At 49.4% G+C, this 27,979-nt stretch overlaps 1 protein-coding gene across 6 annotated transcripts in view; it reads right to left on the bottom strand.

Moving 5' to 3' along the window:
* The window catches only part of nfyc (nuclear transcription factor Y, gamma), a 207,901-nt gene that overhangs the window by 110,521 nt on the left and 69,401 nt on the right, over positions 1-27,979 (bottom strand). For 5 of the 6 annotated variants that reach the window (XM_085962306.1, XM_085962303.1, XM_085962308.1 and 2 more), the window contains one exon: positions 26,050-26,115. The exons of the other annotated variant lie outside the window; for it this stretch is intronic. In XM_085962306.1, coding sequence (XP_085818432.1) covers positions 26,050-26,115 — 66 coding nt within the window. The remainder of the gene's footprint in view (positions 1-26,049; positions 26,116-27,979) is intronic. 6 annotated transcript variants of the gene reach the window in all.

Below are 27,979 nucleotides of genomic sequence, written 5' to 3'. Positions count from 1 at the left end.
GTCATGACGTCAGTTGGCAGTTGGAAATGGCAGTTGGAAAGGCAGTCTGAGAAAGGCTGTGAGGAGACACAGACCTGCTGACCTCTGTTCCTGTAAGTTAAAAGTTAAAGTATTGAGTTCATTAAAGTTTGATTAATTCTTTTCACTGCGTTGGACTTCGTTTTTTGGATAGGAACTCCCGTTCCTACACAAGTACTATTTCCTTAGTGATAGCGATTGTCTTTAGTTCCCCCCTCCCTTTGGCCCCTTGATTATCCACTATTGGGATGCTGTTAGTGTCTTCTACCATGAAGACAGATACAAAATATTTGTTCAGAGTCTCTGCCATTTCCCCATTATTAATTCCCCAGTCTCATCCTCTAAGGGACCAATGTTTACTTTAGCTACCCTCTTCCTCTTTATAGAGGCTGTAGAAGCTCTTACTATCTCTTTTACTGTTTCTTGCCAGTTTACTCTCATAATTCATCATCTCTCTCTTTTTTTAGTCATCCTTTGCTGGTTTTTAAAAATTTCCCAATCCTCTGGTCTCCCACCAATCTTGGCAACATTGTTTGCCTTCATTTTCAATTTGATACCATCCTTCACTTCCTTAGTTAGCCACGGATGGTGCTCCCTTCTCTTAAAATCTTTCTTTCTCACTGGAATAAATTTTTGTTGAGAGTAATGAAACATCTCCTTAAATGTCCGCCACTGCATTTCAACTGTCTTACCCTTTAATTTATTTTTCCAGGCAACTTTAGCCAATTCTGCCCTCACCCCATTGTAATTACCTTTTAAGATCAGGACACTGGTTTGAGATACAACTTTCTCACCCAACAACTGAATTTGAAATTCAACCATGCTATGATCACTCTTTCCTAGAGGATCCTTTACTATGAGATCATTTATTAATTCTGTCTCATTATACAGTACCAGATCCAAGATAGCCTGCTCCCTGGTTGGTTCCATTACATACTGTTCGAGGAAACCATCCCGGATGCACTCTGTGAACTTCTCCTCCAGGCTACCATGGCCAATTTGATTTGTCCAATCAATATGGAGATTAAAATCAGCCATGATTATTACCATCCCTTTTTCACAGACCTCCATTATTTGTTGATTTATACTCTGTCCAACAACATTGCTACTGTTCGGGGGCCTGTAGACTACACCCACCAGAGACTTTTTCCCTTAATTTTTATCTCTGCCCAAACCGATTCTACATCTTGATCTTCTGAGCCAATATCACTTCTCACCACTGCACTCATCCCATCCTTTACCAACAAATGTAAGAAGTCACACAACACCAGGTTATAGTCCAACAGCTTTATTTGAAGTCACAAGCTTTCGGAGCGCTGCTCCTTCGTCAGGTGAAGTGGAGAAATGCATAAAGACACAGCTTATATAGTCAGAGAATAATGTCAGATGTTTACAGGTAATCTTGCCAACTGCCATTTATTACAAGATTACCTGTAAACATCTGACATTATTCTCTGACTATATAAGCTGTGCCTTTATGCATTTCTCCACTTCACCTGACGAAGGAGCAGCGCTCCGAAAGCTTGTGATTTCAAATAAAGCTGTTGGACTATAACCTGGTGTTGTGTGACTTCTTACATTTACCAACAAAGCCACCCCACCTCCCTTTCCTTTCTGTCTATCCTTCCGAATTGTCAAATAACCTGGAAGATGGAACACAGAAAGATTGAACGGTGAAGACGTGAATGTTGAAGTCAGTTGCTGGAGCGTGGCGAGGCAGTGGAACTTGGAGAGCATGGCAGTATTAGACGGACTGCAAGCGAGGGCGCCGGCTTCAATGTTTGACGAGTTGAAGCTTGTGCTGAAAATGTGAACTAAAGGTTCGGTAGCAGAAGGGAAAATAATTTTTTAAACAGCGCGTTTCACAACCTCAAGACGTCCCAAAGTGCTTTACAGCTTCACATTATGTATTTCTTGTTGTATCCGTGTGTTAATGGAGACACGGAATGCAGGAGTTGGTTTAACAGGTGTTTACTGAACAAAGTCTGGAGGTGAACTAAAAGATACAAGACGCTATACAGGCTTATATACCCGAGTGGTCTCTACCGGTATTACAGTACACATGGGCTCTTAAAGGTACATACACTACAATTCCTCCCCTTTTAGATAATTAGTATATAACATTTTAAGTAATCATTAATTAACATGTTTACAAGAACAAGAATCTACACATTTGCTGCAGTTAATCAATTATAAGTCAGTCTCTCTGGAGGCTTCCTGACTCGGTCCGGATAACGCCGGTGGTGTAGTAGGTTCTTTTGGCAAGGTCGATTCAGCTTGAATGCCAGTGTCGGGTTCATCTGGTTCCAGTATCACCGGATCGGAGGTAGATACTATGGGTATCTCTGCTTCATCATTAGGCGTATAGAGTTGTGGTGCAGGTTGTCCCTTTTCGGATGACTATGACCTGGTCAGCATGGCGCCTTATTATGCTTTCTCCAATGTCCACGGTATACATCAGCGGTCCTAGTCGTGTGCAAATAGTTCCAGGCTGCCATTTCTCGGTACGGTAGTCCCGGGCCAAAACTGGTTGACCTATCTGGAAGGTTCTAGTTGGCCTTTCACTCATGCCTTGAATTGCCGGTTCTCTACGTCCCTTCTGATGTTTGGCTTGATCAAATCCAACCGGCATCTTAGTCTTCTATTGAAAAACATCATGGCGGGAGTTTGGTTTGTAACCACGTGTTGCATTCCTGTACGCAAACAAGAAGTTATCTACCTTATGTTGTAGATTTATGTCTTCATTACCCATGGCCTTTATGGCCTTCTTGAAGGTCTGGACAAACCTTTCAGCTAATCCATTGGTGGCGGGATGGTATGTGTTGTGTATGTAATATGTGTGCTACTTTGAACCTATGGACAGGACTGCACTACTTGTAGGGCGTAGTGATACGCAGTACCACTCCTGGCCTTAGGGGTATAAATAGTACTGTGGGTACTGATCTCCCCTCAGTTCCCGCCTGTGGGCATGAAGTAAAGAGCTACGTGTAGTCCCTACCTCCAACCAGTAAAGACCTGTTTTATTGTTACTGATTAAGCCTGAGTATTAATTACTTGAACAACTCACAGACTTAACACTGGCGACGAGTCAGGTTCTTACCCTGCGGCAGTTGAAGAGAGGTTTCAAACATCACCACCCCACTAGAAGCGACAGGCTTTAGGACTCTGAAGCCTCCATCAGCGACTGACAGCTTCCAGCGACTGACAGAAGTCTTTCTGCAGTTTCCTTGTTCAACCTAGGTGGTGGGGTAAGCCGTGCAGTGTTGGCTGCAAAGACAGGGCTGGGGAAGTTGGAGAAGATAAGGGCGATCGCAATCCCTGATAAGAGCCGCGGTGAAACGCGCGAGCGGGTAAGCCAGAGCCCGGGAGGGAGCGAGCAAGAGCCGCTTCGGTCGGGAGCCACTTCGCGATCCAGCGATCGCATCCGCTGATAAGGGCAGCACTCGGGCGATCGCGGCGAAGATAAGGGCCGCACTCGAGGGCTGAAGGGAGACGGCGTCGGGGGACGGGTGAAGACCGCCAAGCGCGGGAAAACCGCCATTTTGTGGGCGGAGGACGGCGGCAAGAGCGGGAAGCCGCCATCTTTGATAACAAGAAAATAAAATCTGAGAAATTGCAAATCTACAATGCCTAAACACGGGAATATTAGCACCTTTGATAGTGACCTCGAAGATTGGGCCATATATGTTGAAAGAGTAAAAAATTATTGTAAGGCCAATAAAATTCGTGACCAAGATAAAGCTCTAACATTATTAAATTTAATGGGTGCGAAGACATACGGGCAATTGAAACACCTGTTATCACCAGATGAACCGGCGGATAAGACGTTCGATGAGATTGTTACTGTCCTGAAAGATCATCTAAACCCCACGCCGCTGATGCTAGCGGAACGATTTAAATTTTACGACAGAAGGCAGCTACAGCATGAAAGCAATGCTGAATATTTGCTGGAATTGCGTAAATTAGCGAAATATTGCCAGTTTGGAACGGGACTGACAAGAGGCACTTCGAGACAAATTTGTGTGTGGTTTATTTAAACAGGATACACAAAAGCGACTGCTCGAGGAGAATGAGCTGACGCTTGAGAAGGCGGCCACTATGGCAGCAGCACACGAAGCCGCAGCGAGAGGCACGGCAGTAATGCAGCTACGGTCACCGGAGCTCAGTGCACACAAATTGGGTGTGAGTTCTGGCAAATGTTATCGTTGTGGAAAGACAACGCATGATCAGAACCAGTGTTGGTTTAAAAACCAAGAATGTAGAACTTGTGGTAGGCTTGGACATATAGCTAGAGTATGCAGGTCAGGGAAGAAGACCAGCAACAAGAAGTCACCGCAAGGAAAATACGCAAAGGTACACAAGGTGACCGAACAGGAGTCCGATTCAGACGCTAGCAGTAATGAACTGGCTAGCTTAAGAGTACTCAACGCTGGTAAGGGTGCAGACCTCCAGACAATTTGGGTCACTCTTCAGATAGAAGGAGTCCAAGTAAAACTGGAATTGGACACTGGATCGGCATTGACGGTCATAAATAAGAAAGATTACGGAAAGTTATTCCAACATATTCCCCTACAGGATACGGGGATTATATTGAAAACATACACGGGGCAAAGAGTGTACCCCATCAGGAAAATAGAGGTTGCAGTGGTCCACAAGGGCGAAGACAGTCAAATAATGGACTTATATGTGATATCTGAAGGAGGTTCTCCACTACTAGGACGGGAGTGGATTAGGAAAATGAATATGGACTGGCATTTCCTACAAACAATAACGAGTGAGAACTCGGTGAAGATAGTCGGCCCAGACTCTGGAACGGATGATGGTAAGCCCAACTCAGGTGCAAAAGACAAAGTTTCAGCACAGAATTCCACTGAGCAACAACAACATAGTTTAACTGTGGATTCTGAGTCTGGCAAGTCTACTGATGTGCCCATTTCTGAGGGACACCGGGCTCGAACTCAACTCCATTTCAAACTACAACAGCAATTAGAACAAATGCTTCGCCGTTTTGAGCAAGAGTGGAATGCAACGAAAGAGTTCTTTGATATAGAGTTGGAGAATCTGGAAAGGCAACAGAAGCAGCTGATGGAGAAAATGGAGCAGGAGCACACAAAACGTCTGATGTCAGAGGAGTTAACGGTCAGCCAACTCCTGCATATGCTGAAGGACAGGACTCCGAAATGGGAAAAACTTGAACACGAACTTCAATATTCAAACGAAAGGGGTTCGGAGCTCTCAAAGGTTATTGGAAGAGCTGAGGTGGCAACACAGACTGAGATGACTGCAACAGAGCAGCCCTTGGATGCCAAAAGTACGCTGACTCACGTCAACGTAGAACAACAGACCGCTGAAACAGCTGCTCCGGTAGAGGGATTGAATAGTCCGATCAATCAATCTCCAAAAGAAGTTGAAGTAGTAAAATCTCAAATGAGGTCATTAGTAAACGACTTGCTGAAAGCCCAGAAAAAGCTGGATGAAGAGGTACGCATGAAGAAGTCTCTTCAGGAAAGATGTCTGGACTTGGAACAAAAGCTGGCTAACGCCCAGCTGGGTATGGAGGAAATAGAAGACCCTCTCGCTGGCCTAGATCAGGACGACACCGAATATTACTATGTCCTGTCCTGCCCAACTTGTAACTTCGACTCCCACCATACAGAAATCATGGAGGAGCACCGAAAGTCTACGGAACATCGGGAGAAGGTGGCTCTACTACGGAAAAAGGAGGAAGAGAAGGAGGAACTGCGCATGCAGCTGGCAGCTGACAGTGGAGCCCAGAGAGTCTCCAAGAAGCAGAAAAGGAAAAGTCGAAACAGAAGATGACCCATCTGAACCATTATCACCTCTACCAGATCACACACGTGGTCCCTCCGAACGGAGCCAATTCAGTTTGGAAGTTCAAACTGTTAAATCCATGGAAGGACTATTGAATGAGTCACTCCAGCAACGTGAACCGACTACACCAGAGATTGAATCTGTGAACTGTTTTCCGCAGAGACTGAATCTGTGATCTGTTTTGACATGAAGTTATCTATGTATCTATGTTATTCTGTTATGTAAACCTGAAATTATATATGTATATATGTTATTATGTTATGTTAAATGGGGAGATGACTGTAAAGCTAGGAAGGGAGGAATGTTGTGTATGTAATATGTGTGCTACTTTGAACCTATGGACAGGACTGCACTACTTGTAGGGCGTAGTGATACGCAGTACCACTCCTGGCCTTAGGGGTATAAATAGTACTGTGGGTACTGATCTCCCCTCAGTTCCCGCCTGTGGGCATGAAGTAAAGAGCTACGTGTAGTCCCTACCTCCAACCAGTAAAGACCTGTTTTATTGTTACTGATTAAGTCTGAGTATTAATTACTTGAACAACTCACAGACTTAACAGTATGGGGCTGACGTGTAGTGCTTAACCCCATTGTTTTTTTTAAGAACTTCCTGAATTCTTCGGACACAAATTGCGGTCCATTACCAGAACAGATCTGTTCAGGCAGCCCATTCCTGGCAAATATGGTCCTTAATACGGTGATGGTTTTTTCCGTGGTGGTGGAGGACATCTTTATTACCTCCGGCCACTTGGAGTGTGCATCCACCGCGATTAAGAACATTGAGTCCATACATGGACCAGCAAAGTCGATATGTACCCTTTGCCATGGAGATGAGGGCCACTCCCATGGATGTAGAGGGGCTTGTGTTGGGGCGTTTTGGACCTTCTGGCATCCTAGACAGCTCTTGGTCATTTCTTCGATGTCTCCATCGACACCTGGCCACCACACAAACGCTCTGGCTAGGTTCTTCATTTTCACTCCACCCAGATGCCCATCGTGGAGCTCCTTTAGCACTTTATCCTGGAGTTTGGGTGGAATCACCACTCTGGATCCACACATCAAGGTTCCTCAGCACACTGACGGCTGTTCTCTTCTTTGCGAGAATGCTGGCAACAGTGGTTCGCCATGTGCTGGCCATCCCTTCACCATTAAATCGTAGACTCGAGAGAGAGAGTCGGGTCATTTCTCGTTTCCTTTTCAATGGTAGAATTTGTTACTGGTAGACATTCCACTATGGTTGAGTGGAACATCTCCACTGGGTCCACTGTAGGAGCCTCTTCTACCATTGGCAACGGTAGGCGCGATAAACCATCAGCATGCCCATGCTGTTTTGATCCTTTGTATTCTATGTCATATTGGTGTGCCCCTAGGAAAAGGGACCACCTCTGTAGCCTTTGCGCTGTCATAATGGGAACGCCTTTTTTAGGGTTGAATATGGAGACGAGGGGTTGATGGTCAGTCAACAAGGTAAATTTTTGTCCGTGTAGGTAATGGTTGAATTTCTTCACTCCCCACACCAGGTTGAGTGCTTCCCTGTCGATCTGGGCATAGTTACGCTCAGCTGAGTTCAATGAGCGTGACGCAAAAGCTATCGGCCGCTCCGAGCCATCAGGGAATCTATGCGATAATACCGCTCCTACGCCGTAAGGGGATGCATCGCATGCCAGTCTGATTGGCAGTGATGATTTGTAATGAGCCAACACTTCCTTGGACGTGATCAAGCCTTTGCATTTATGGAAGGCACGTTTACAGTCTTCGCTCCATTTCCAAATTACTCCCGTTTGTAGCAGTGCGTTAAGAGGGTGCAGAACAGTTGACAAGTTTGGTAAAAATTTACGACAGTAATTTATCAATCCCAGGAACGACCTTAATTGTGAGACATTTTCAGGTGTTGGGGCTTTTATGACCGCTTCAATTTTTTCAGGTGACTTATGCAACCCATCTTCCTTAATTATATGGCCACAATATGATATTTGTTTCTGGAAAAATTCGCACTTGGGGCGATTTGCTCGTAGGCCCCGTTCTCTCAGCCTAGTGAGCACCTGCTCCAAATTGGCAAGGTGCTCGTTGTCGTTTTCTCCTGTTACAAGGATGTCGTCTAGGTAGCATTGAGTCCCCGGAATCCCTTGCAGGACTTGCTCCATAGCTCTTTGCCAGATAGCTGGAGCTGATGCTACTCCGAAAACCAGTCGATTGTACTGGTACAGGCCTTTGTGTGTATTTATCGTGAGATACTTTTTAGAGGCCTCCTCAACCTCCATCTGTAGATATGCCTGTGCCAAGTCAATTTTGGTGAAACGTTTCCCTCCGGATAGTGAGGCGAAAGTATCTTCTATCCTCGGAAGAGGATACTGTACCGTACCGTGTGAAGGACCGGGTTTACAGTCACATTGAAGTCCCCACAGATGCGAATTTTTCTCTGTTCTTCAGATTTATCATTATTCAACATTTTCTTCATGACCGGGACGATGGGTGTTGCCCACTCGCTCCAATCTACCTTGGATAACACGCCTGCCTTTTCCAAATTCTCCAGCTCTGCCTCGACTGCTGGACGAATTGCGTATGGCACCGGCCTTGCCTTAAAAAACTTGGGAATTGCCGCATCTTCCACTTTTATTGAGGCGGTGACGCCTTTCAAGGTTCCTAGTTCCTGTTGAAACGCTTCCTTGGCGTTGGCCAAGATGTCTTTTAATCGTTCAGGTATGACGTCATCATCATTTTTTTTCTTACTGGTCACCATCAGCGCCTGAATGGAGTGCCAGTCTAAACGTATCTTCCTGATCCATTCACGTCCCAACAGCGGTGGACCACCATCTTGCAGAACGTATAAATACAACTTCTGTATTTCCTTGCCGTTGTATACAACAGGCACCCTTATTTTCCCTCTGGGGTATACTTTCTGCCCCGTATATGTCTTCAAGATAATGGATGTGTCTTTCAAAGGTATATGCGGAAATAGCCGCTCGTAATCCCGTCGACTTATGACGGTCAGAGCTGATCCTGTATCTAGCTCCATTTTAACTGGGGAACCCGCTATCGTGAGGGTAACCCAAATGGTCTGGTAATCTTCTTTGGGAATTACATTATGTAATTTGAAACAGCTTAGTCTCTTGTTTCCGGAGTTGCTATCGCTCTTCTGGTCTTTGGAGCTACTGTCCGTCATCATTTGTACCTTTCTGTACTTTTCCTTATTGATTTTTTTTCTGTCAGTGGGTTTTTTTGTTTCCAGATCGGCATGCACGTGCAATGTGTCCCATCTTTCCGCATTGCCTGCATGCTTTGTCCTTGAACCAGCAGTCCCTCTGGTCATGGGTGGATCTGCCGCAGCGATAACATCTCTCGAAACCCCGCGTCATTTCATGGGTGCCGAAGTCCTGTGGCTTTTGCTGTATCTCTGCAGCTCCTCTTGATGCTGCTTCGTATGATACAGCCACACTGAAAGCCTTGTCCAGTGTCAAATCTTTCTCAGAAAGTAGCCTTTTCTGTGTTCCTTCACTTAGGAGACCACAGACAAATTTGTCTCAGAGAATCTGCCAGTCCTGCCCCGAATTGGCAGTGCTTTGACAGCTTTCTTAATTCGGTGAGGTAATCAGCGTTACTTTCATTCTTGTGCTGATTCCTCCTGAAGAATTTGAATCGTTCCGCTATCAGTAGCGGTGTTGGGTTTAAGTGCTCCTGTAGGGCATCAACAATCTCCTTAAAATTCTTGTCCATCGGTTTGGCTGGAGTGATTAAGTTTCGTAACAGCCCGTATGTCCTTGCGCCCATCAGATTTAGAAGTACCGATGCCTTTTTATCATCCTCTACTTCATTCGCTGTGCAATATACCTCCATTCTTTCCACATGTGGTCAAATCCTCTATATCACTATCGAAAGCAGTAATATTGCCAGTCTTAGGCATCCTGAAAATCAAAAATGGCACCTCCCGCGCATTCCTTTCTTCCCTGCCGAGAAAAAATGGCGCCTCCCGCGCTTTCCCGCCGCTGCCGCTGTTGACAACGCTGTTCTCCGCGGTTTTTATTTACACAGATATTTTTAATAGTTGGAGACTCGTTCCCACCGGACTCTCTGGGACTTTTCCCTCCCTCTGCTTGGTCCGAACGCCGACCTGCTTTGCAGCGCCGGCCATCTCCCGAGTGCTGCACCCTCCGTCTCGGTTTGCCTCCGCCTTCCGACTCGCTGCTCGGCCCCGCTGCAGAGCCACCTGATCGAGCCCCAGCCCGCCGCCCAGGAAGGATTAGTGCAGTACCTGCCACCAGCCCGGCTAGCTGGTGAAACCACAGCTTTTTTTGTTTTGTTTTTTCTTCGACCTTCGTCTGAGGAATCGATCTCCTTGAGGGGCTGCCAAATTGCAGGTAAGTCCGTTTCCAATTCGTCGCCACTGTTGTATCCGTGTGTTAATGGAGACACGGAATGCAGGAGTTGGTTTAACAGGTGTTTACTGAACAAAGTCTGGAGGTGAACTAACAGATAGAAGACGCTATACAGGCTTATATACCCGAGTGGTCACTACCGGTATTACAGTACACAGGGGCTCTTAAAGGTACATACACTACAATTCTGAAGTGTAGTCACTGTTGTAATGTAGGAAACGCGGCAGACAATTTGTGCACAGCAAGCTCCCACAAACAGCAATGTAATAATGACCAGATAATCTGTTCTTAGGTGTTGGTTGAGGTATAAATATTGGCCCAGGACACCAGGGAGAGCTCCTGCTCTTTGAATAGTGGTCGTGGGATCTTTTACATCCACCTGAGAGGGCAGACAGGACCTCGGTTTAATGTCTCATCTGAAAGACAGTGCAGCACTCCCTTGGTGGGACAGAAGCAAGTAATGCTGTGAAGAGAGGGGTTTTAATAATGGGCAAGATGTGTGACAGAGGAGGAGCTGGGCTGAACCTGCGGTCTCACGGTATGTCATGGTATCACACCTACTGGTTAAGCCCCTCAGGTGGGGAGGTTGCTGGGAATTAAAGACAAAAAGCATTTAGCTGCTGGCAGGAACCAAAGGCTGGTTTTGGCTTTGGTTCATTAAAATGGGGAAACTCTGGCTCATCCAGCCCTTGATGTCAGGCATCAACTGGAGACCATAGTAAGTTGGAAGAATAGAGCTCAGTGTAGTCAGCGTATCTGTGGAAGCCAACTGTATACTTCCAGATGATGTCACCAAGGGGTAGCATGTAAATGATGGGAGGAGACGACCAAGAATGTACATCACAAGTGACCTAGGGAGAGGAGAAGCACTTGGAGGGGACACAGTACACGTGTTGTGATTGTATAAGCAAAACTGGGAGAACACATTGCCACTGAAGGAGAACGGGTGGTCGTGGTTGTTGGAAGGCAGCAGAGAGGTTGCAGAAGACGAAGAGCCCCGTCATCAGTCAGGCAGGATATCATTGGTGACTTAAACGCCCCCTTTGTGGAAATGAAGTTCTGGAGACATCTCACCCCTAATCGCTCTCCGTCTTATCAGCGAGTCAAATATTTATTTTTGCATATCCACACAAATTAAAAAGCACCAAAAAACACTGAAGCATAACACACTCATCCCTGTCCACCCCAAGGCACCAAAATAACAAAATAGAGGCCGCAAAACCACCGATTACAGAAACACTCAACCATATCTTCAAAAGGATGGGGGGGGGGGGGGGAAAGCAGGAGGGGGAAGGAGCGAGGAGGGAGTCGGGGGGGGGGGGGGGGGAAGGGCAGGAGTTCTTAATATTTTAGTAAACCTATTGCAGGACAATAAAAATCACCGTCCTTTTCTATCGCAACTGCTGCCGCTCCTGTAAATTGCTTCACTTTATTACTGAAAGTTAATAGTTACCGAATTTCTGCTGGCTCTCACCCCTTAGGAATGCAATTCCATGGAAGCAAAGCCATTGTTCTGTAAATTATTTACATCTACCTCCCAACCCAGTTAAGCAGCTGCTGTATATGGTCCTGGACAGTAACCTGAAAGTTACCGTGCTGCAATACTGAAGACAAAAAGCAGTTAGACCCAGACACAGGTACAATTTGTTTCTGATGGTGAAATCAGGGGGAGGAGTTAGGGCCCAGGTTCAAGCCGTGGCTCAGCAGGGAGCACTTTCACCTGAATGAAAAGGTTGTGGGTTCAAGACTCACGACAGATACTTGAGCACATAATCGAGGCTGACACTCCAGTGCAGTACTGAGGAAGTGCTGCACTGTCAGAGGTGCCGTCTTTCGGTTGGGACGTTAAATCATCAGGTCTGCCTTTCCTGATGGACGTAAAAGATTACAGCTGTCACTACACTTCAAAAGTGCGTAATTCAATGTAAAGTGCTTTGGGACGTTCCGAGGTCCTGAATGGTGCTGTAGAATTGCAAGCTCTTTCATTTTACTCGGCAATACCAAAGTTCAACAAAGTAAGAGAGAGGACAAGATAAATCTTGTGATTAGGTGACGGTAAGCGTGTGTTTTAAAACCCTGAAGATATGAGAGAGATGGAAGAAGTTTCAGAGTTTGAAGCCCCAGAAAGAATGAGTTGTGTCTCAGTTTAAAGTCAGTGACTTGGAAAGCCACGTAGTGCAGACCAAATGGTGAACTATTAACCCCATGGTTACCAGAGGTCAGATTAAAGTAAAATAAAGAGGGAAGGAGTTGGGCCAAAAAGAACAGATTCAAAACACTTGGCTTCTCTGGAGCAAACTGGCAGGTGAGATGGGTTCCAAGTCCAAAACACGAGTTAATCGGCACAGTTTCACTGCAACTTCTCAGTGTGGCTCATAAATATACCATAGGGACCAAACTATAACCTAGACTAGAAGTAGGGAATGCAGAGGACAGTACTCGCCATCTAAATGCCATGGGATGTTACTGACTGAAGATCATTGCTTGCTGACATCAATTAGTGGGCAATAAAAAGCTATTGCAGCTCCCACAGTGAGACACAAAGACCCAGAAGGTCCCCAGGTCAAAGCGGAACAGCTGATCTCAGCCGAGGAGCACAGACTCAAATCACACATTAACAATGGTCACTTGGACAAGGTACCAGAGGGCAGTGGTAAAAAATCTCATCACATTTAACCACATAAATAAATATTGTGGCTACCAGAGCAGGTCAGAGGCTGGGTGTTCTGCAGCAAGTGACTCACCTCCTGACTCCCCAAAGCCTTTCCACCATCTACAAGACACAAGTCAGGAGTGTGATAGAATACTTTCCACTTGCCTGGATGAGTGCAGCTCCAACAACACAAGAAGCTCGACACCATCCCGCTCGACACAAAGCAGCCCGCTTGATTGGCACCCCATCCACCACCTTAAACATTCACTCCCTCCACCACCGCCTCACCATGACTGCAGTGTGTACCATCTACAAGATGCACTGCAGCAACTCACCAAGGCTTCTTCGGCAGCACCTCCCAAACCCGTGACCTCTACCACCTGGGAGTACAAGGGCAGCAGGCGCATGGGGACACCACCACCTCCAAGTTACCCTCCAGGTTACACACTATCCTGACTTGGAAATATATCGCTGTTCCTTCACTGGGTCAAAATCCTGGAACTCCCTCCCCAACAGCACTGTGGGAGTACTTGCACCTCAGACTGCAGCAGTTCAAGATGACAGCTCATCACCAGGTTGCTCCCTGGGCCAGGAGCGGGTGAATGCAGCAATGGGCGAGGACACCAGCCCCATCAGTGTGATCCTGGTGAGCTCCGGGAGCAGGGGCAACAAGCTGCTCTTCAGATACCCCTTCCAGCACCACCAGCAGCAGCCAGGAGCGCAGAGCAGTAAGTGGCCGAGCCAGGACCCCCAAAAACACATACACACACTCTGAATGCAACTTAATGTGCATCACAGCACTTGTTAAAGAACCCAGAGACTAGCCTGGGGCATTGCTTACTGCTGGCCAGCAAATGTGCTGCATTTTTAATAAGGTGTAATGAACAGTGATGTTTTAGTTATTTTGCAGAATTTTCTGTCTATTTTTAAGCACTGTAGGCACATTACACCATGCAAAATCTACTCTTAATTCAGTCCTCTGGTATTTAAATTTTTAGCACTAAATTCCCACTCCATTGTGCTATTTATGTGGCTTGTTTCAAATTTATTTTAGCTCAAAAAAGGACCTTTTGGATTAGCCGCCTATTCACCAAAGGACAGTCTGTTATTCTGCTGCCAGGCTGCAGTCGTGTGTCATTTTTCAAGGCCACTAACTCCCAATTCGTGTCAGCTAAGCTAATGTGAACACAGGGGCGACTTAAAGGGGGTTTGCAATCCGTCTCGCTCTCTGTGGCAGAATCGAGCATGCTCGTGGGTCCTCTGGGACTGGGCTGTGAGCTGCTCTGACAGGGGGGGTGACCGGTCCTGTTAACCCAGCGGAAAGAAAATACTCCAGTCTAAAGAGTTTAAGAAGGGGAATCCAGGTCATTGTAACTGCTTGGAAACTCCTGGAGTCAATTTGAGGGGCGTTTGATCTGTTTGTAACTTTCAGGCTGCAGGCTAAATACACAAATCACTAAAAGTTGCGACACTGGGGTTTATTTCTAGAGGGATAGAATTGAAAAGTAGGGAAGTTATGTTAAACCTGTATCGAACCTTGGTTAGACCACACTTACAGTACTGCGTACAGTTCTGGCCACCATATTATAAAAAGGATGTGGAGGCACTGGAGAGGGTGCAGAGGAGATTTACAAGGATGATACCTGAAATGCGAGGGTATACATATCAGGAAAGGATAAACAGGCTGGGTCTCTTCTCTCTTGAAAAGAGAAGGCTGAGGGGTGACCTAATAGAGGTCTTTAAAATTATGAAAGGTTTTGTTAGAGTGGATACAGAGAGAATGTTTCCACTTGTGAGGAAGAGTATAACTACTTCTTCTTAGGCAGTCCCTTGGGACCGAGGATGACTTGCTTCCACACTAAAAATGAGTTCTCAGGTGACTGATGAGCCCAATGCGGGACCTACAGTCTCTGTCACAGGTGGGGCAGACGGTGGTTGAAGGGGCGGGTGGGTGGAGTGCTTGGGTTGACGTGCGCTCCTTCCACTGTTTGCGCTTGCTCCCGGCGAAGAGACTCGAGGTGTTCGGCGCCTTCTCGGATGTTTCTCCTCCACTTTGAGAGGTCTTGGGCCAGGGATTCCCAGGTGTCGGTGGGGATGTTGCACTTTTTCAAGGAGGCTCTGAGGGTGTCCTTGAAGCGTTTCCTCTGCCCACCTGGGGCTCTCTTGCCGTGTCGGAGCTCCGAGTAGAGGTATCAATATAAGCTGGTCACCGAGAAATCCAAGAGGGAATTCAGGAGAAACTTCTTTACCCAGAGAGTGGTGAGAATGTGGAACTCGCTACCACAGGGAGTGGTTGAAGCAAATAGCACAGATGCATTTAAGGGGAGGCTAGAAAAGCCCATGAGGGAGAAGGGAATAGAGGGTTACGCTGATAGATTTAGATGAGGAAAGACGGGAGGAGGCTCGAGTGGAGCATAAACACCGGCATGGACTGGTTGGGCCGAATGGCCTGTTTCTGTGCCGTATATCCGATGTAATCCTATGTAATCAGAAGAGTTCAGTCACTGTTTATCAACTGTAACAAAAGGAGATACTTTGAAGCTTGCCATCAGGAGTGTGATGTACACGAGCTAGACGCAAGGCACACACCTACAGCACAGGAGGAGGCCATTCGGCCCGTCGTGCCTGTGCTGGCTCTTTGACAGAGCTCTCGTGCTTCGACCCACCCCCCCTGTCCATAACCCTGTCAGTGCCTGATCCTCAAGGACCTGCCCAACTCCCTTTTCAAACTATTGATGGAATCGCCTTCCACCGCCTTTTCAGGGAGAGCGTTCCAGATCCCTACAAACCTCTGGAGGGAAAAAAATCCTCTTCACCTCCCCTCGAGATCTTTTCCCAATGATTTTGAATCTGTGACCTCTGGTTACTGACCCGCTCGCCCGAGAGAATAGTGTTTCCCTAGTTACTCTACCAAACCCCCTTGTCATCTCGAAAACCTCTATACAATATGTGAGTGTGTATCGCGCTGTGCGCCTGAGCGAGGTCCTGCTCAGCAACAGGTTTTTAGAAGGATGAGTTCCTTGAGAGAGAGATTTAATCTTGAAGATTTTTTTTGTGATTTACAGCTTGTGTCGGTTGGTAAGCACTCCCACCTCGCCCCTGGAGATAGAAGGTTGTGGGTTCAAGGCCTCCCACTCCAGGGCTTGAACACACGGCACCAGACTGGCCGGCACCTCGCCCCTGGAGATAGAAGGTTGTGGGTTCGAAGCCTCCCACTCCAGGGCTTGAACACACGGCACCAGACTGGCCGACACCTCGCCCCTGGAGATAGAAGGTTGTGGGTTCGAGGCCTCCCACTCCAGGGCTTGAACACACGGCACCAGACTGGCCGGCACCTCGCCCCTGGAGATAGAAGGTTGTGGGTTCGAGGCCTCCCACTCCAGGACTTGAACACACAGGTGCAGAGTGGCCGGCACCTCGCCCCTGGAGATAGAAGGTTGTGGGTTCGAGGCCTCCCACTCCAGGGCTTGAACACACGGCACCAGACTGGCCGGCACCTCGCCCCTGGAGATAGAAGGTTGTGGGTTCGAGGCCTCCCACTCCAGGACTTGAACACACGGCACCAGACTGGCCGGCACCTCGCCCCTGGAGATAGAAGGTTGTGGGTTCGAGGCCTCCCACTCCAGGGCTTGAACACACGGCACCAGACTGGCCGGCACCTCGCCCCTGGAGATAGAAGGTTGTGGGTTCGAGGCCTCCCACTCCAGGGCTTGAACACACGGCACCAGACTGGCCGGCACCTCGCCCCTGGAGATAGAAGGTTGTGGGTTCAAGGCCTCCCACTCCAGGACTTGAACACACAGGTGCAGAGTGGCCGGCACCTCGCCCCTGGAGACAGAAGGTTGTGGGTTCGAGGCCTCCCACTCCAGGACTTGAACACACGGCACCAGACTGGCCGGCACCTCGCCCCTTTTCCGCATTGACCTCGGGGCAATTTTCAGAAGCCCGGGGTGGCCGCTTAAAACAGAAATTAGGCCCCTTGTATGTCGCCGCCGCCTGTTTCAGGAAACCCTCGGGAGAACTGAGCTAACCTTGAGCGGATTGTGTGTCGGCCTGGATTATGGGGCTCGAACCCGCGATCATTTGACTCGGGGGGTGGTGCGAGACCCGCGGGACCACAGCTAACATCCAGCGCTAGACTGCCTTCAGCTAGAGTACTGCGTGCAGTTCTGGTCATCACATTACAGGGAAGATGTGATTGCACTAGAGAGGGTACAGAGGAGATTTACAAGGATGTTGCCGGGAGTAGAGAATCTGAGCTGTGAGGAAAGACTGGATAGGCTGGGTCTGTTTTCCTTGGAACAGAGGAGGCTGAGGGGAGACCTTATTGAGGTATATAAAATTATGAGAGGCCTAGATAAAGTGGATAGAAAGGACCTATTTCCCTTAGCAGAGGGGTCAAAAACCAGGGGGCTCAGATTTAAGGTAATTGGTGGAAGGTTTAGAGGGGATTTGAGGGGAAATTTCTTCACCCAGAGGGTTGTGGGGGTCTGGAACTCACTGCCTGAAAGGGTGGTAGGGGCAGGAACCCGAACCACATTTAAAAAGTGCTTGGATGTGCACTTGGGATGTTGTAACCTGCAGGGCTACGGACCAAGAGCTGGGAAGTGGGATTAGGCTGGATAGCTCTCTGTTGGCCGGCGTGGACACGATGGGCCGAAATGGCCTCCTTCTGTGCTGTAACTTTCTATGTACAGGAAACTTTGGTTTATTCGAAGGTTATATGTCCGGAATACTCGATCTAACGGCAAAAATCAGGAGCCGTTTTCTATAAGTTTTTTTTAGTTCTCGTTGCTTTTCTCCCCCCAGTCAGGCACTGCAAGGTCTGTAGCTATAGCAACAGCTTCAGCTAGAGACGCTTGCAGCTGCAGCCGACTGTTTAGAAGCTGTTGCTAAGCAAGTGTTTGTTGTCAGATACGGAGATGAAAACCTCCGTCTGCTTCAACATTAACTTTGTATGTCTGGCAGTTTTGATAGATCGGCAACAGCTCGGTCCTGTTGGTGCCGGATATCACAAAGTTTCCTGTATGATGTCTCCCCCTTCCTCTGTGACCCCCCCCCTTTCACTTCAGGCAAGCCCAGCAGTCCCTACGTGTTGCACAGCACGGCAGAGAGTGCCGAAGACCAAGATGGCGACTCGAGGTGAGTGCAAGCGCCGACGGGAGCATGTTCGGGCGCCAACCTGTACTCTCAGCCTGACCGTAAGCAGCATTGTGTGACCGGTCAGGCACAGACCAGGGGGAGCGGGATCTGAACTCGGGTCGCCGGCACATTAGTCCAGGCCTCTGGATTACTAGTCCAGTAACATAACCACTATGCTACCATTCCCCCCTCTCTAAATAATAAACTAAACTTCAAAGGATTTTTAAAAAATCTCTCGGGTTGTTTTCAGCGGCGTTAATCCTTTAATTCCTGGAGGCTCCAGGGCAGCCCGGGAAGGTTGGCGACCCAAAGTCGGGCAGAGCAGGAAGATCCCGGGTTCCGCCCGTCCCGGGTTGGTTGGTCTGAGCTCGGGACAACGCTTCAGTTGGGCCCAGTGCTGCCCCATTAGGGGAGGAGAATGACGGGCAAGGGCAGCATCGGGTACGGCTGGTATTGTTCTCCTTCGAGCAGAGAAGGTTCACGGGGTTGACTCCGGAGATGAGGGGGTTGTCTTATGAGGAAAGGTTGAGCAGGCTGGGCCTGTAATCATTGGAGTTTAGAAGAATGAGAGGTGATCTTTTTGAAACATACAAGATACTGAGGGGGCTCGATAAGGTCGATGCAGGGAAGATGTTTCCCCTCGTGGGGGAATCTAGAACTCGGGGGCACAGTTTCAGAATAAAGGGTCGCCCATTTAGAACTGAGACGAGCAGGAATTTCTTCTCAGAGGGTCGTGAATCTGTGGAATTCTCTGCCCCAGAGAGCCGTGGAGGCTGGGTCATTGAATACATTTAAGGTGGAGATAGACAGATTTTTGCAAGATAAGGGAGTGAAGGGTTATGGGGAGCGGGCAGGGAAGTGGAGCTGAGCTCAAGATCAGATCAGCCATGATCTCATTAAATGGCGGAACAGGATTGAGGGGCCAAATGGCCGACTCCTGCTCCTATTTCTTTTGTTCTAAGGTTAAGAGCAGATTTGATCGAGGTGTTCAAAATCATGAAGAGTTCTGATGGAGTAAATAAGGAGAAACTGTTTCCAGTGGCAGGAGGGTCGGTAACCAGAGGACACAGAGTGAAGGCGATTGGCAGAATAACCAGCGTGGGCGTGAGGGGAGAGGAGAATTTTTTTAATGCAGAGAGTTGTTGTGATCTGGAATGTGCTGCCTGAAAGGGCGGTGGGAGCAGATTCAATAGTAACTTTCACCGGGTTTAAGGGGGGGGGGGGGGGGGGAGGAGGAGGAGAGGGAATGGGGAAAGGGAGGGAAGGGAGATGGGTGACATTGAGCAAGTTGGGCCTAAACTCTCTGGAGTTTAAAAGAATGAGGCGCGATCTCATTGAAACATACAAGATTCTGAGGGGGATTGACAGGGTAGATGCCGAGAGGCTGTTTCCCCCTGGCTGGAGAGTCGAGAACCAGGGGTCACAGTCTCAGGATAAGGGGTCGGCCATTCAGGACTGAGATGGAGGAGGAATTTCTTCACTCAGAGGGCGGTGAATCTTTGGAATTCTCTACCCGAGGGCTGTGGATGCTCAGTCGTTGAGTATATTCAAGGCTGAGATCGATAGATTTTTGGACTCTAGGGGAATCGCGGGATCGGGCGGGATAGTGGAGTTGAGGTCAATGATCAGCCGTGATCTCACTGAATGGCGGAGCAGGCTCGAGGGGCCGAATGGCCGACTCCTGCTCCTAATTCTTATGTTCTGCTGTTTTGCCTCCTTATCCCAGACTGGCAGAGCTTGGGAGCAGGTTGAGTGAGCGGCCTGAGGCGGGGATGGTGAATGCCAGTTTGAAGGGGGCAATGAGTGCCCTTGAGATATTGCTTCCAGGAACTAGGCGGATGGATATGCTCCCTTATTAATACGGTGGGTCCCGAATCCTGGCCCACCCCCGGGGTCCACACAGCTCAGTGCCACACTGCTGGTGTATCCCGCACTCGGCCACCAGGGAGCTGTCCGTTCATTTTCAGCGGCACCCGAGGCTGTTCCTGCTCTCAGTTTGACTCCAACCCCACTGGAAGCTGGGCTGGGGTCAAGAATGCAACTCCCAGGAAATAGTGACCACAGCTACTGATACCAGCCCCCAATCACACCCAAGCCCCAACAACCACCACAAGCAGGCCTGCTACTGGGACCGGCTCCCCTCCCACCCGCCCTCCTACTGGGACCGGCTCCCCTCCCACCAGCCCTGTTACTGGGACCGGCTCCCCTCCCACCAGCCCTGCTACTGGGACCGGCTCCCCTCCCACCAGCCCTGCTACTGGGACCGGCTCCCCTCCCACCAGCCCTGCTACTGGGACCAGCTCCTCTCCCACCCGCCCTCCTACTGGGACCAGCTCCTCTCCACCCGCCCTCCTACTGGGACCAGCTCCTCTCCCACCCGCCCTGCTACTGGGACCGGCTCCCCTCCCACCAGCCCTGCTACTGGGACCGGCTCCCCTCCCACCAGCCCTGTTACTGGGACCGGCTCCCCTCCCACCAGCCCTGTTACTGGGACCGGCTCCCCTCCCACCAGCCCTGCTACTGGGACCGGCTCCCCTCCCACCAGCCCTGCTACTGGGACCGGCTCCCCTCCCACCAGCCCTGCTACTGGGACCAGCTCCTCTCCCACCAGCCCTCCTACTGAGACCAGCTCCTCTCCCACCAGCCCTGTTACTGGGACCGGCTCCCCTCCCACCAGCCCTGCTACTGGGACCAGCTCCCCTCCCACCAGCCCTGCTACTGGGACCGGCTCCTCTCCCACCCGCCCTCCTACTGAGACCAGCTCCTCTCCCACCAGCCCTGCTACTGGGACCAGCTCCTCTCCCACCCGCCCTCCTACTGAGACCAGCTCCTCTCCCACCCGCCCTCCTACTGAGACCGGCTCCTCTCCCACCCGCCCTCCTACTGAGACCGGCTCCTCTCCCACCCGCCCTCCTACTGAGACCAGCTCCTCTCCCACCCGCCCTCCTACTGAGACCAGCTCCTCTCCCACCCGCCCTCCTACTGAGACCAGCTCCTCTCCCACCCGCCCTCCTACTGAGACCAGCTCCTCTCCCACCCGCCCTCCTACTGGGACCGGCTCCCCTCCCACCAGCCCTGCTACTGAGACCAGCTCCTCTCCCACCCGCCCTCCTACTGAGACCAGCTCCTCTCCCACCCGCCCTCTTACTGGGACCAGCTCCTCTCCCACCCGCCCTCCTACTGGCACCAGCTCCCCTCCCACCCGCCCTCCTACTGGGACCAGCTCCTCTCCCACCCGCCCTCCTACTGGGACCAGCTCCCCTCCCACCCGCCCTCCTACTGGCACCAGCTCCTCTCCCACCCGCCCTCCTACTGGCACCAGCTCCTCTCCCACCCGCCCTCCTACTGGGACCAGCTCCCCTCCCACCCGCCCTCCTACTGGGACCAGTTCCCCTCCCGCCCGCCCTCCTACTGAGACCAGCTCCTCTCCACCCGCCCTCCTACTGGGACCAGCTCCCCTCCCACCCGCCCTCCTACTGGGACCAGCTCCCCTCCCGCCCACCCTCCTACTGAGACCAGCTCCTCTCCCACCAGCCCTCCTACTGGCACCAGCTCCCCTCCCACCCGCCCTCCTACTGAGACCAGCTCCCCTCCCACCCGCCCTCCTACTGGGACCAGCTCCTCTCCCACCAGCCCTCCTACTGGCACCAGCTCCTCTCCCACCTGCCCTCCTCCTGGCACCAGCTCCTCTCCCACCTGCCCTCCTCCTGGGACCAGCTCCTCTCCCACCTGCCCTCCTCCTGGGACCAGCTCTTAGATGGAATCGGGAACAGTACCCATGGATTGGAGGGTAGCTAAAAAGGTGGTAGAGACAAAATGGGGAATTACAGACCGGTAAGCCTGATGTCGGTAGTGGGGAAAATGCTAGAGTCCATTATAAAAGTTGTAATAGCAGAGCACTTGAAAAACAGTGACAGGATCGGACAAAGTCAACATGGATTTACAAAGGGTAAATCGTGCTTGACTAATCTACTGGAATTTTTTGAGGATGTAACTGGTAAAATAGATAAGGGAGAACCTGTGGATGTGGTGTATTTGGACTTTCAGAAGGCTTTCGATTAGGTCCTGCATAAGAGATTAGCATGTAAAGTTAAGGCACATGGGATTGGGGGCAAGGTACTGACTTGGATAGCGAACTGGTTGGCAGACAGAAAGCAAAGAGTTGGAATAAACGGGTCTTTTTCCAAGTGGCAGGCAGTGACTAGTGGGGTACCGCAGGGATCGGTCCTTGGACCCCAGCTATTCACAATATATATTAATGATCTAGGCAAGGGAACTCGATGTAATATCTCCAAATTTGCAGACAACACAAAGCTGGGTGGGCGTGTGTGCTGTGAGGAGGATGCCGAGAAACTCCAGGATGATTGGGACAGGTTGGGTGATTGGGCAGAAGCATGGCAGATGCAATATAACGTGGATAAATGTGAGGTTCTCCACTTTGGTAGCAAAAACAGGAAGGCAGATTATTATCTGAATGGCAATAGATTGGGAGAAGGGGAAGTGCAACGAGACCTGGGTGTCCTTGTGCACCAGTTGCTGAAGGTAAGCATGCAGGTGCAGCAGGCGGTTAAGGCGGCAAATGGTATGTTGGCCTTCGTAGCGAGAGGGTTTGAGTACAAGAACAAGGATGTCTTGCTGCAGTTGTACAGGGCCTTGGTGAGGCCACATCTTGAGTATTGTGTGCAGTTTTGGTCGCCTTATCTGAGGAAGGATGTTCTTGCCATGGAAGGAGTTCAGCGAAGATTCACCAGGCTGATACCTGGGATGGTAGGAATGACGTATGAGGAGAGATTGGATCGATTGGGCTTGTACTCACTGGAGTTTAGAAGAATGAGAGGGGATCTCATCGAAACTTATAAAATTCTAACAGGACTAGACAGACTAGATGCTGGAAGGATGTTCCCGATGGTCGGGGAGTCCAGAACCAGGGGTCACAGTCTAAGGATAATGGGTAGGCCATTTAGGACAGAAATGAGGAGGAATTTCTTCAGCCAGAGAGTGGTGAACCTGTGGAATTCTCTACCACAGAAGGCAGTAGAGGCCAATTCATTAAATATATTCAAGAAGGAGTTGGATATATTTCTCAAGGCTAAAGGGATCAAGGGATATGGGGAGAAAGCAGGGACCGGGTACTGAATTTGGATGATCAGCCATGATCGCATTGAATGGCGGAGCAGGCTCGAGGGGCCGAATGGCCTACTCCTGCTCCTATCTTCTATGTTTCTCAAGGGCAACTAGGGATGGGCAATAAATGCTGGCCGTGTCAGAGACACCCACATCCCATGAATGAATGAATAAAAAAAAAAGTATCCCATTTGACCAAAACCCCCCACAATCATCAAACGGTAACATTGTCCACTGCAAGGCACACGCTTTACACGCTACACTCCAATCTAAAATAAGCCTGCAACATGATTTAGATTAACTGCAAATCGGACATTATCTATGTAGCAAAACGGATGCTGTGGGGAGTAGGATACCAGGTTGTAACAGGGGCTACAGTGAATTTATAAACAGTAAGCAGATTGTTTGAGAGGTTTCCAAACACCAGTAGAATCTCCAGTCATTGAAACCCAGCACTGCCTCTTGCTCCAGAACATGCCCAACTCCCTCTGCTGCACAATGCATGCCAACTACCACCTGAAAGAAGGGCAAACAACAGGGAGTGTGCTTCGAACCAAAGAATGAGGCTGTTCAGCCCACCGTGTCTGTGTTGGTTCTTCGCTAGAGAAATCTAAAATGAATCCCACTACTCGCTCTCTCCCCTGTATCTTCCTCCGCTTCGAAAATTTACCCAATTTTCCTTCAAGATATTTTTGCCTCAACCACTCCCTGCAGCAAAGCATTCCATGCCCCGACAACCTGTACTCTTTATACAAACAAAGACCCGGATCCATCTCCAATACACAAACTCTCAACTCTATTTATTTCAGCAACACCTCTGCTGAAGAGGAGGGGAGGGACTCAACTCTAATGCCGTAGGGAGCAGGAGAAGAGCCTATCCTCTGAATCATCACTGGCAATGTAATGGTAAATTCACAGTACATGGCAATAATTACTGCAAGATTCCAACAGCACCATTATTGCACCATATTTCAGGCTATGATCCTCACAGGGGCCTAATTAAGAGTTTATTTTATTGATACACAATTCAGACAATTGCACTACGAGATGTCATTAGCAGATGGGTAAAGCTCAAGGACAAGACAAGCCAGCAGAGCTCAAAACATCTCAAATCACTTCTTACTCAAACTAAAAATTTTGAGCAAGTAGTCAAAAGGGACTAAGAATTCTGATAGGTAACAGATATGGGTATTTTAAAAAATTCAATCTTGAGATGTGGGCATCACCGACGAGACATTGAGGGGGAGAAATTGGGTGGAGCCACAAACGGGGCGCCAAGCTCGCCTGGGCGCTGGATTTAGTGCTGCGATCGGAGCAGCAGCGATCGCCGGAAATTCAGCTTGAGCGCCCCGAGAGGGACACGGGGCGAGGCTCGAGGCGCTCCGTGTCCCTCTTAGGGCGCTGAAACTGAATATCGCAGCGCAACGTGCCGCAGCATGGCGCGCTGCGGTACTGCAGGCCTTCCTCCCATTCTTAAGGGGGAGGGGCCTGCACCAGCGCGATGAGCGATCGCGAGTGCCGGCAGAAGAGCCCGGCACCGAGGAGAAGTGCCGGGCTCTCGGAAAACAGCCGGCACTGCCGCAGGGGGAGAACAGGAGGCCGGGGACGGAGGTGCTGGCAGGCGGCCGCCGAAAAAAACGGCCGCCCCGCACCCCCACCTTAATTTGCGCCACTGCCGCCCCAGGTAGGCCCCGTGAACCGCGATTAGCGAGCGGCGCTAGAGGCGGTCGCTGCCAATATCGCGATCGGGGTGGTAGCGGGGCGCTGCGCACACCGATGACGTCATCGGTGGCGGCACAGCGCAACAGGCTAACGCCGCCATTAGCGCCCCAGCTAAATATCGCGGGAGGCGTGGCCAGTGGCGCTAAAGCCACCGAGTGCCCTCTTTAGGCGCTAACTGGTGGCGCAGCCCACCGAATTTCTCCCCCTTATTGTCTATCCCTAGTTGTCCCATGAAGATGGTGGTGGGCTATATTCTTCAACAGTGTTCTATGTCGTGGTTTGATATAACGGCGTGCCTTGCTAGGCTACTTCAGAGGGCAGTTTAGAGTCAAACACATTGATGTGGGACTGGAGTCACACTTAGGCCAGATCAGGAAAGGACGGCAGGTTTCCTTCTGTAAAGGGCATTAGTGAACCTGTTGGGTTTTTACAACAGTCAGTCAGCTTCATGGTTACTTTTACTGATGTAAGAAGTCACACAACACCAGGTTATAGTCCAACAGCTTTATTTGAAATCACAAGCTTGTGATTTCAAATAAAGCTGTTGGACTATAACCTGTTGTGTGACTTCTTACATTTGTCCACCCCAGTCCAACTCCGGCATCTCCACACCATGGCTACTTTTACTGACACCAGCTGTTTATTTACAGACTTTTTTTAAAAATCCTGAATTCAAATTCAGTATTTGACTTTGCATTCTGTGGATTGCTAATCCAGTAACTTAACCAGTACACGACTGTACCCGCACCATCATAAATGGTGCAGTGTGACCGGCCCAAAGAAGTTATATCAGCTGATGTATGAACATTTCTCATGCCCATCACAGGCAGCCAGGAAGGAACGCAGATTTGCCACTGTACCTCACCAAGGCAACAATCCCTTTCAAAGGAGCAAACTCGCTTACATGTTTCAACTTGTTTGCAAATCATGTTCCATTTTCACCCAGTATGACTAATATTTGTGTTTAGCTAATTTTATGTATTAAATACACAAGAATCCACTTTACAAAGTGAACGGGCTGTCTATTTCATACTGCGATCAGGTCGAGAGCCGGTTAAGAGATACAGAAAATCCCACAATGTTACATGTAGTTTGGAAAACTCAGCTCAGGTTACTAATATTTCTGATACCATTCATGGAAATAAAGGGGCAGGTCAAACATGATCACTAAAGATAACAGCATACCTGTCCGTCAGTAAACTGGCTGTACTGCTGTTGCTGTTGTCCCTGCTGAACCTCCGCTTGTCCTACCTAGAATACAGGGGAGAAGCACTTACCAAAACAGGATGCAAACGCAAAACAGTAGAGTCAATGTTTCTGCTTCCACTTTTAGTTATCCTCGAGTTCCTCAGGGTGGTGACCCAGCTCCCCATCGAGCAGTCTATCCTTATGCGGTTATACGCGTAAGCGTGCTACCTGCCCATCTAATTCTCCCTCTCTGTGGAAAGCACCTAGCAATACACACCTAATCATTAGAGGCACAGGCAGTCATCTTTGTAGTCACCCGTGGGCGGAGTGTCTTCGCCATCCCCTACAGGCCAGGGATGGGTTTTTCCTTTCTAACCTTCTCTAACCATGGGGAAGGACTGGCAGTCAAAGACCAGAGTCAGGAATCACGGCACAAAGCACCAGTGCTCTGGGACTGGGAAACTCAAGCTCACCTACTGATGGCACATGGACTACATAGCCAACCTTTTGTTCTGACCTTCAAGCTATTCATCCAGCAGCGCTATTAACTTGAGCGTTAGTTAGGAAATCATTAATTGCAGAAAATTCTCAATTGCAGCCAACTGCTTTCCTACAGGAGTTTGCAAATCAAAGAGAAAACAACTTAAATCATATTGTGTTCAATCAAGCAAGTGGCAACACTTCCTGATGCATATCCAGGCACAGGCAAATGCAATGTGAGCAGTGCACTAGCAAGTTCCTGCCAATTATCAAATCTATTTAAATCAAAATCTTGCTCCCAAAATAGTCAATAATGTCACAAGTGTCTCCTGGGATAGGCAAGGCCTCGTCACCCGACCTAATACAGGAAACTTTGGTTTATCCGGAGGTTAACTGTCCGGAATGCTTGATCCACCGGCAAAATTCAGGAGTCGGTTCAGTAAGTTTGGTTTTTTTTTTGTTGCTTTTTTTTCACCAGTCAGGCTCTGCAAGGTCTAGCTAAAGCTGTTGCTTAGCTACAGAGACGCTTGCAAGCTACGGCCGACTGTTTAGAAGCTGTTCGACAGGGTTTGTTGCTAGATACGGAGCTCAAAAGCTTCCGTATGTTTTAACATTACCGCTGGTTTGTCCGGCAGTTTTGACGGGACGGCAACAGCTCGGTCCCGTCGGTGCCGGATATCACAAAGTTTCCTGTAGCGATGTCCGATAGCAGCTCCGCAATATGAGCCGGTTCCCCTGTTCATCCCATTTGGACTGCAGGACCAATGAGGCAGCATGGGAACAGGTGGAGTTATCATAAGGCCATGTTTGTGACCACTGCTCTGGCTGCTGACCACCTGGGTGGAGAAGGGCCACAGAGTTGCCGCTTGCTGTCGACAGATCTGACACTGCGTCACTGAAAGCAGGCAGGGATACCCTCTCGAGAAGGTTCCTGTGCTATCAGTAGCAAGACTGCTGCATCGCTTACACTGGGAAGATGTCCGACAGCCATGTGCAGCAATCTGAACTGAACATGGTAAGAGAGATCCCAGTTCTACAGCTTCATGGACAGAGCACACTCACTGCATCCAAACTGACTTCCCTGCTCAAGGCTCCACAGACGGTGGTCACGGCTTTGCTCTTTACTCAATGGGCTAGAACTTCAGGTCCCCACGGGTGAGTACGCGCTGGGTATTCGTGCATAGGCCCAACGAAAGTGCCGGTTTTGTGCATGCACTGCACATGCACGGGAAACCGGAACTTCCGTTCCCTTAAAGGAAGGGGTTGACAGGTGGAACGCGTGCGCCGGAGAGGCAGCGCGTTCACCTGGAACTTCCGTTTTTTTTGCAGGGTTCTCTGGGAGGGTAAGTCTCCAGGAGCTACGCTTGGAAAAAGCAGTCGCAAGGCCTGCTTTTAACAAGGTAAGTGGTGAATTAAGTTAAATTAAAACATTTTTTCCACAGGTTTA

Source organism: Somniosus microcephalus, chromosome 20 (genome assembly GCF_052327205.1).
Source record: "Somniosus microcephalus isolate GS21.2 chromosome 20, FLI_Smic_1.0, whole genome shotgun sequence".
In the NCBI taxonomy this organism is placed as follows: domain Eukaryota; kingdom Metazoa; phylum Chordata; class Chondrichthyes; order Squaliformes; family Somniosidae; genus Somniosus; species Somniosus microcephalus.
The sequence above is the reverse complement of the archived record's forward strand: the minus strand, read 5'-3'. Positions and strand labels throughout refer to the sequence as shown.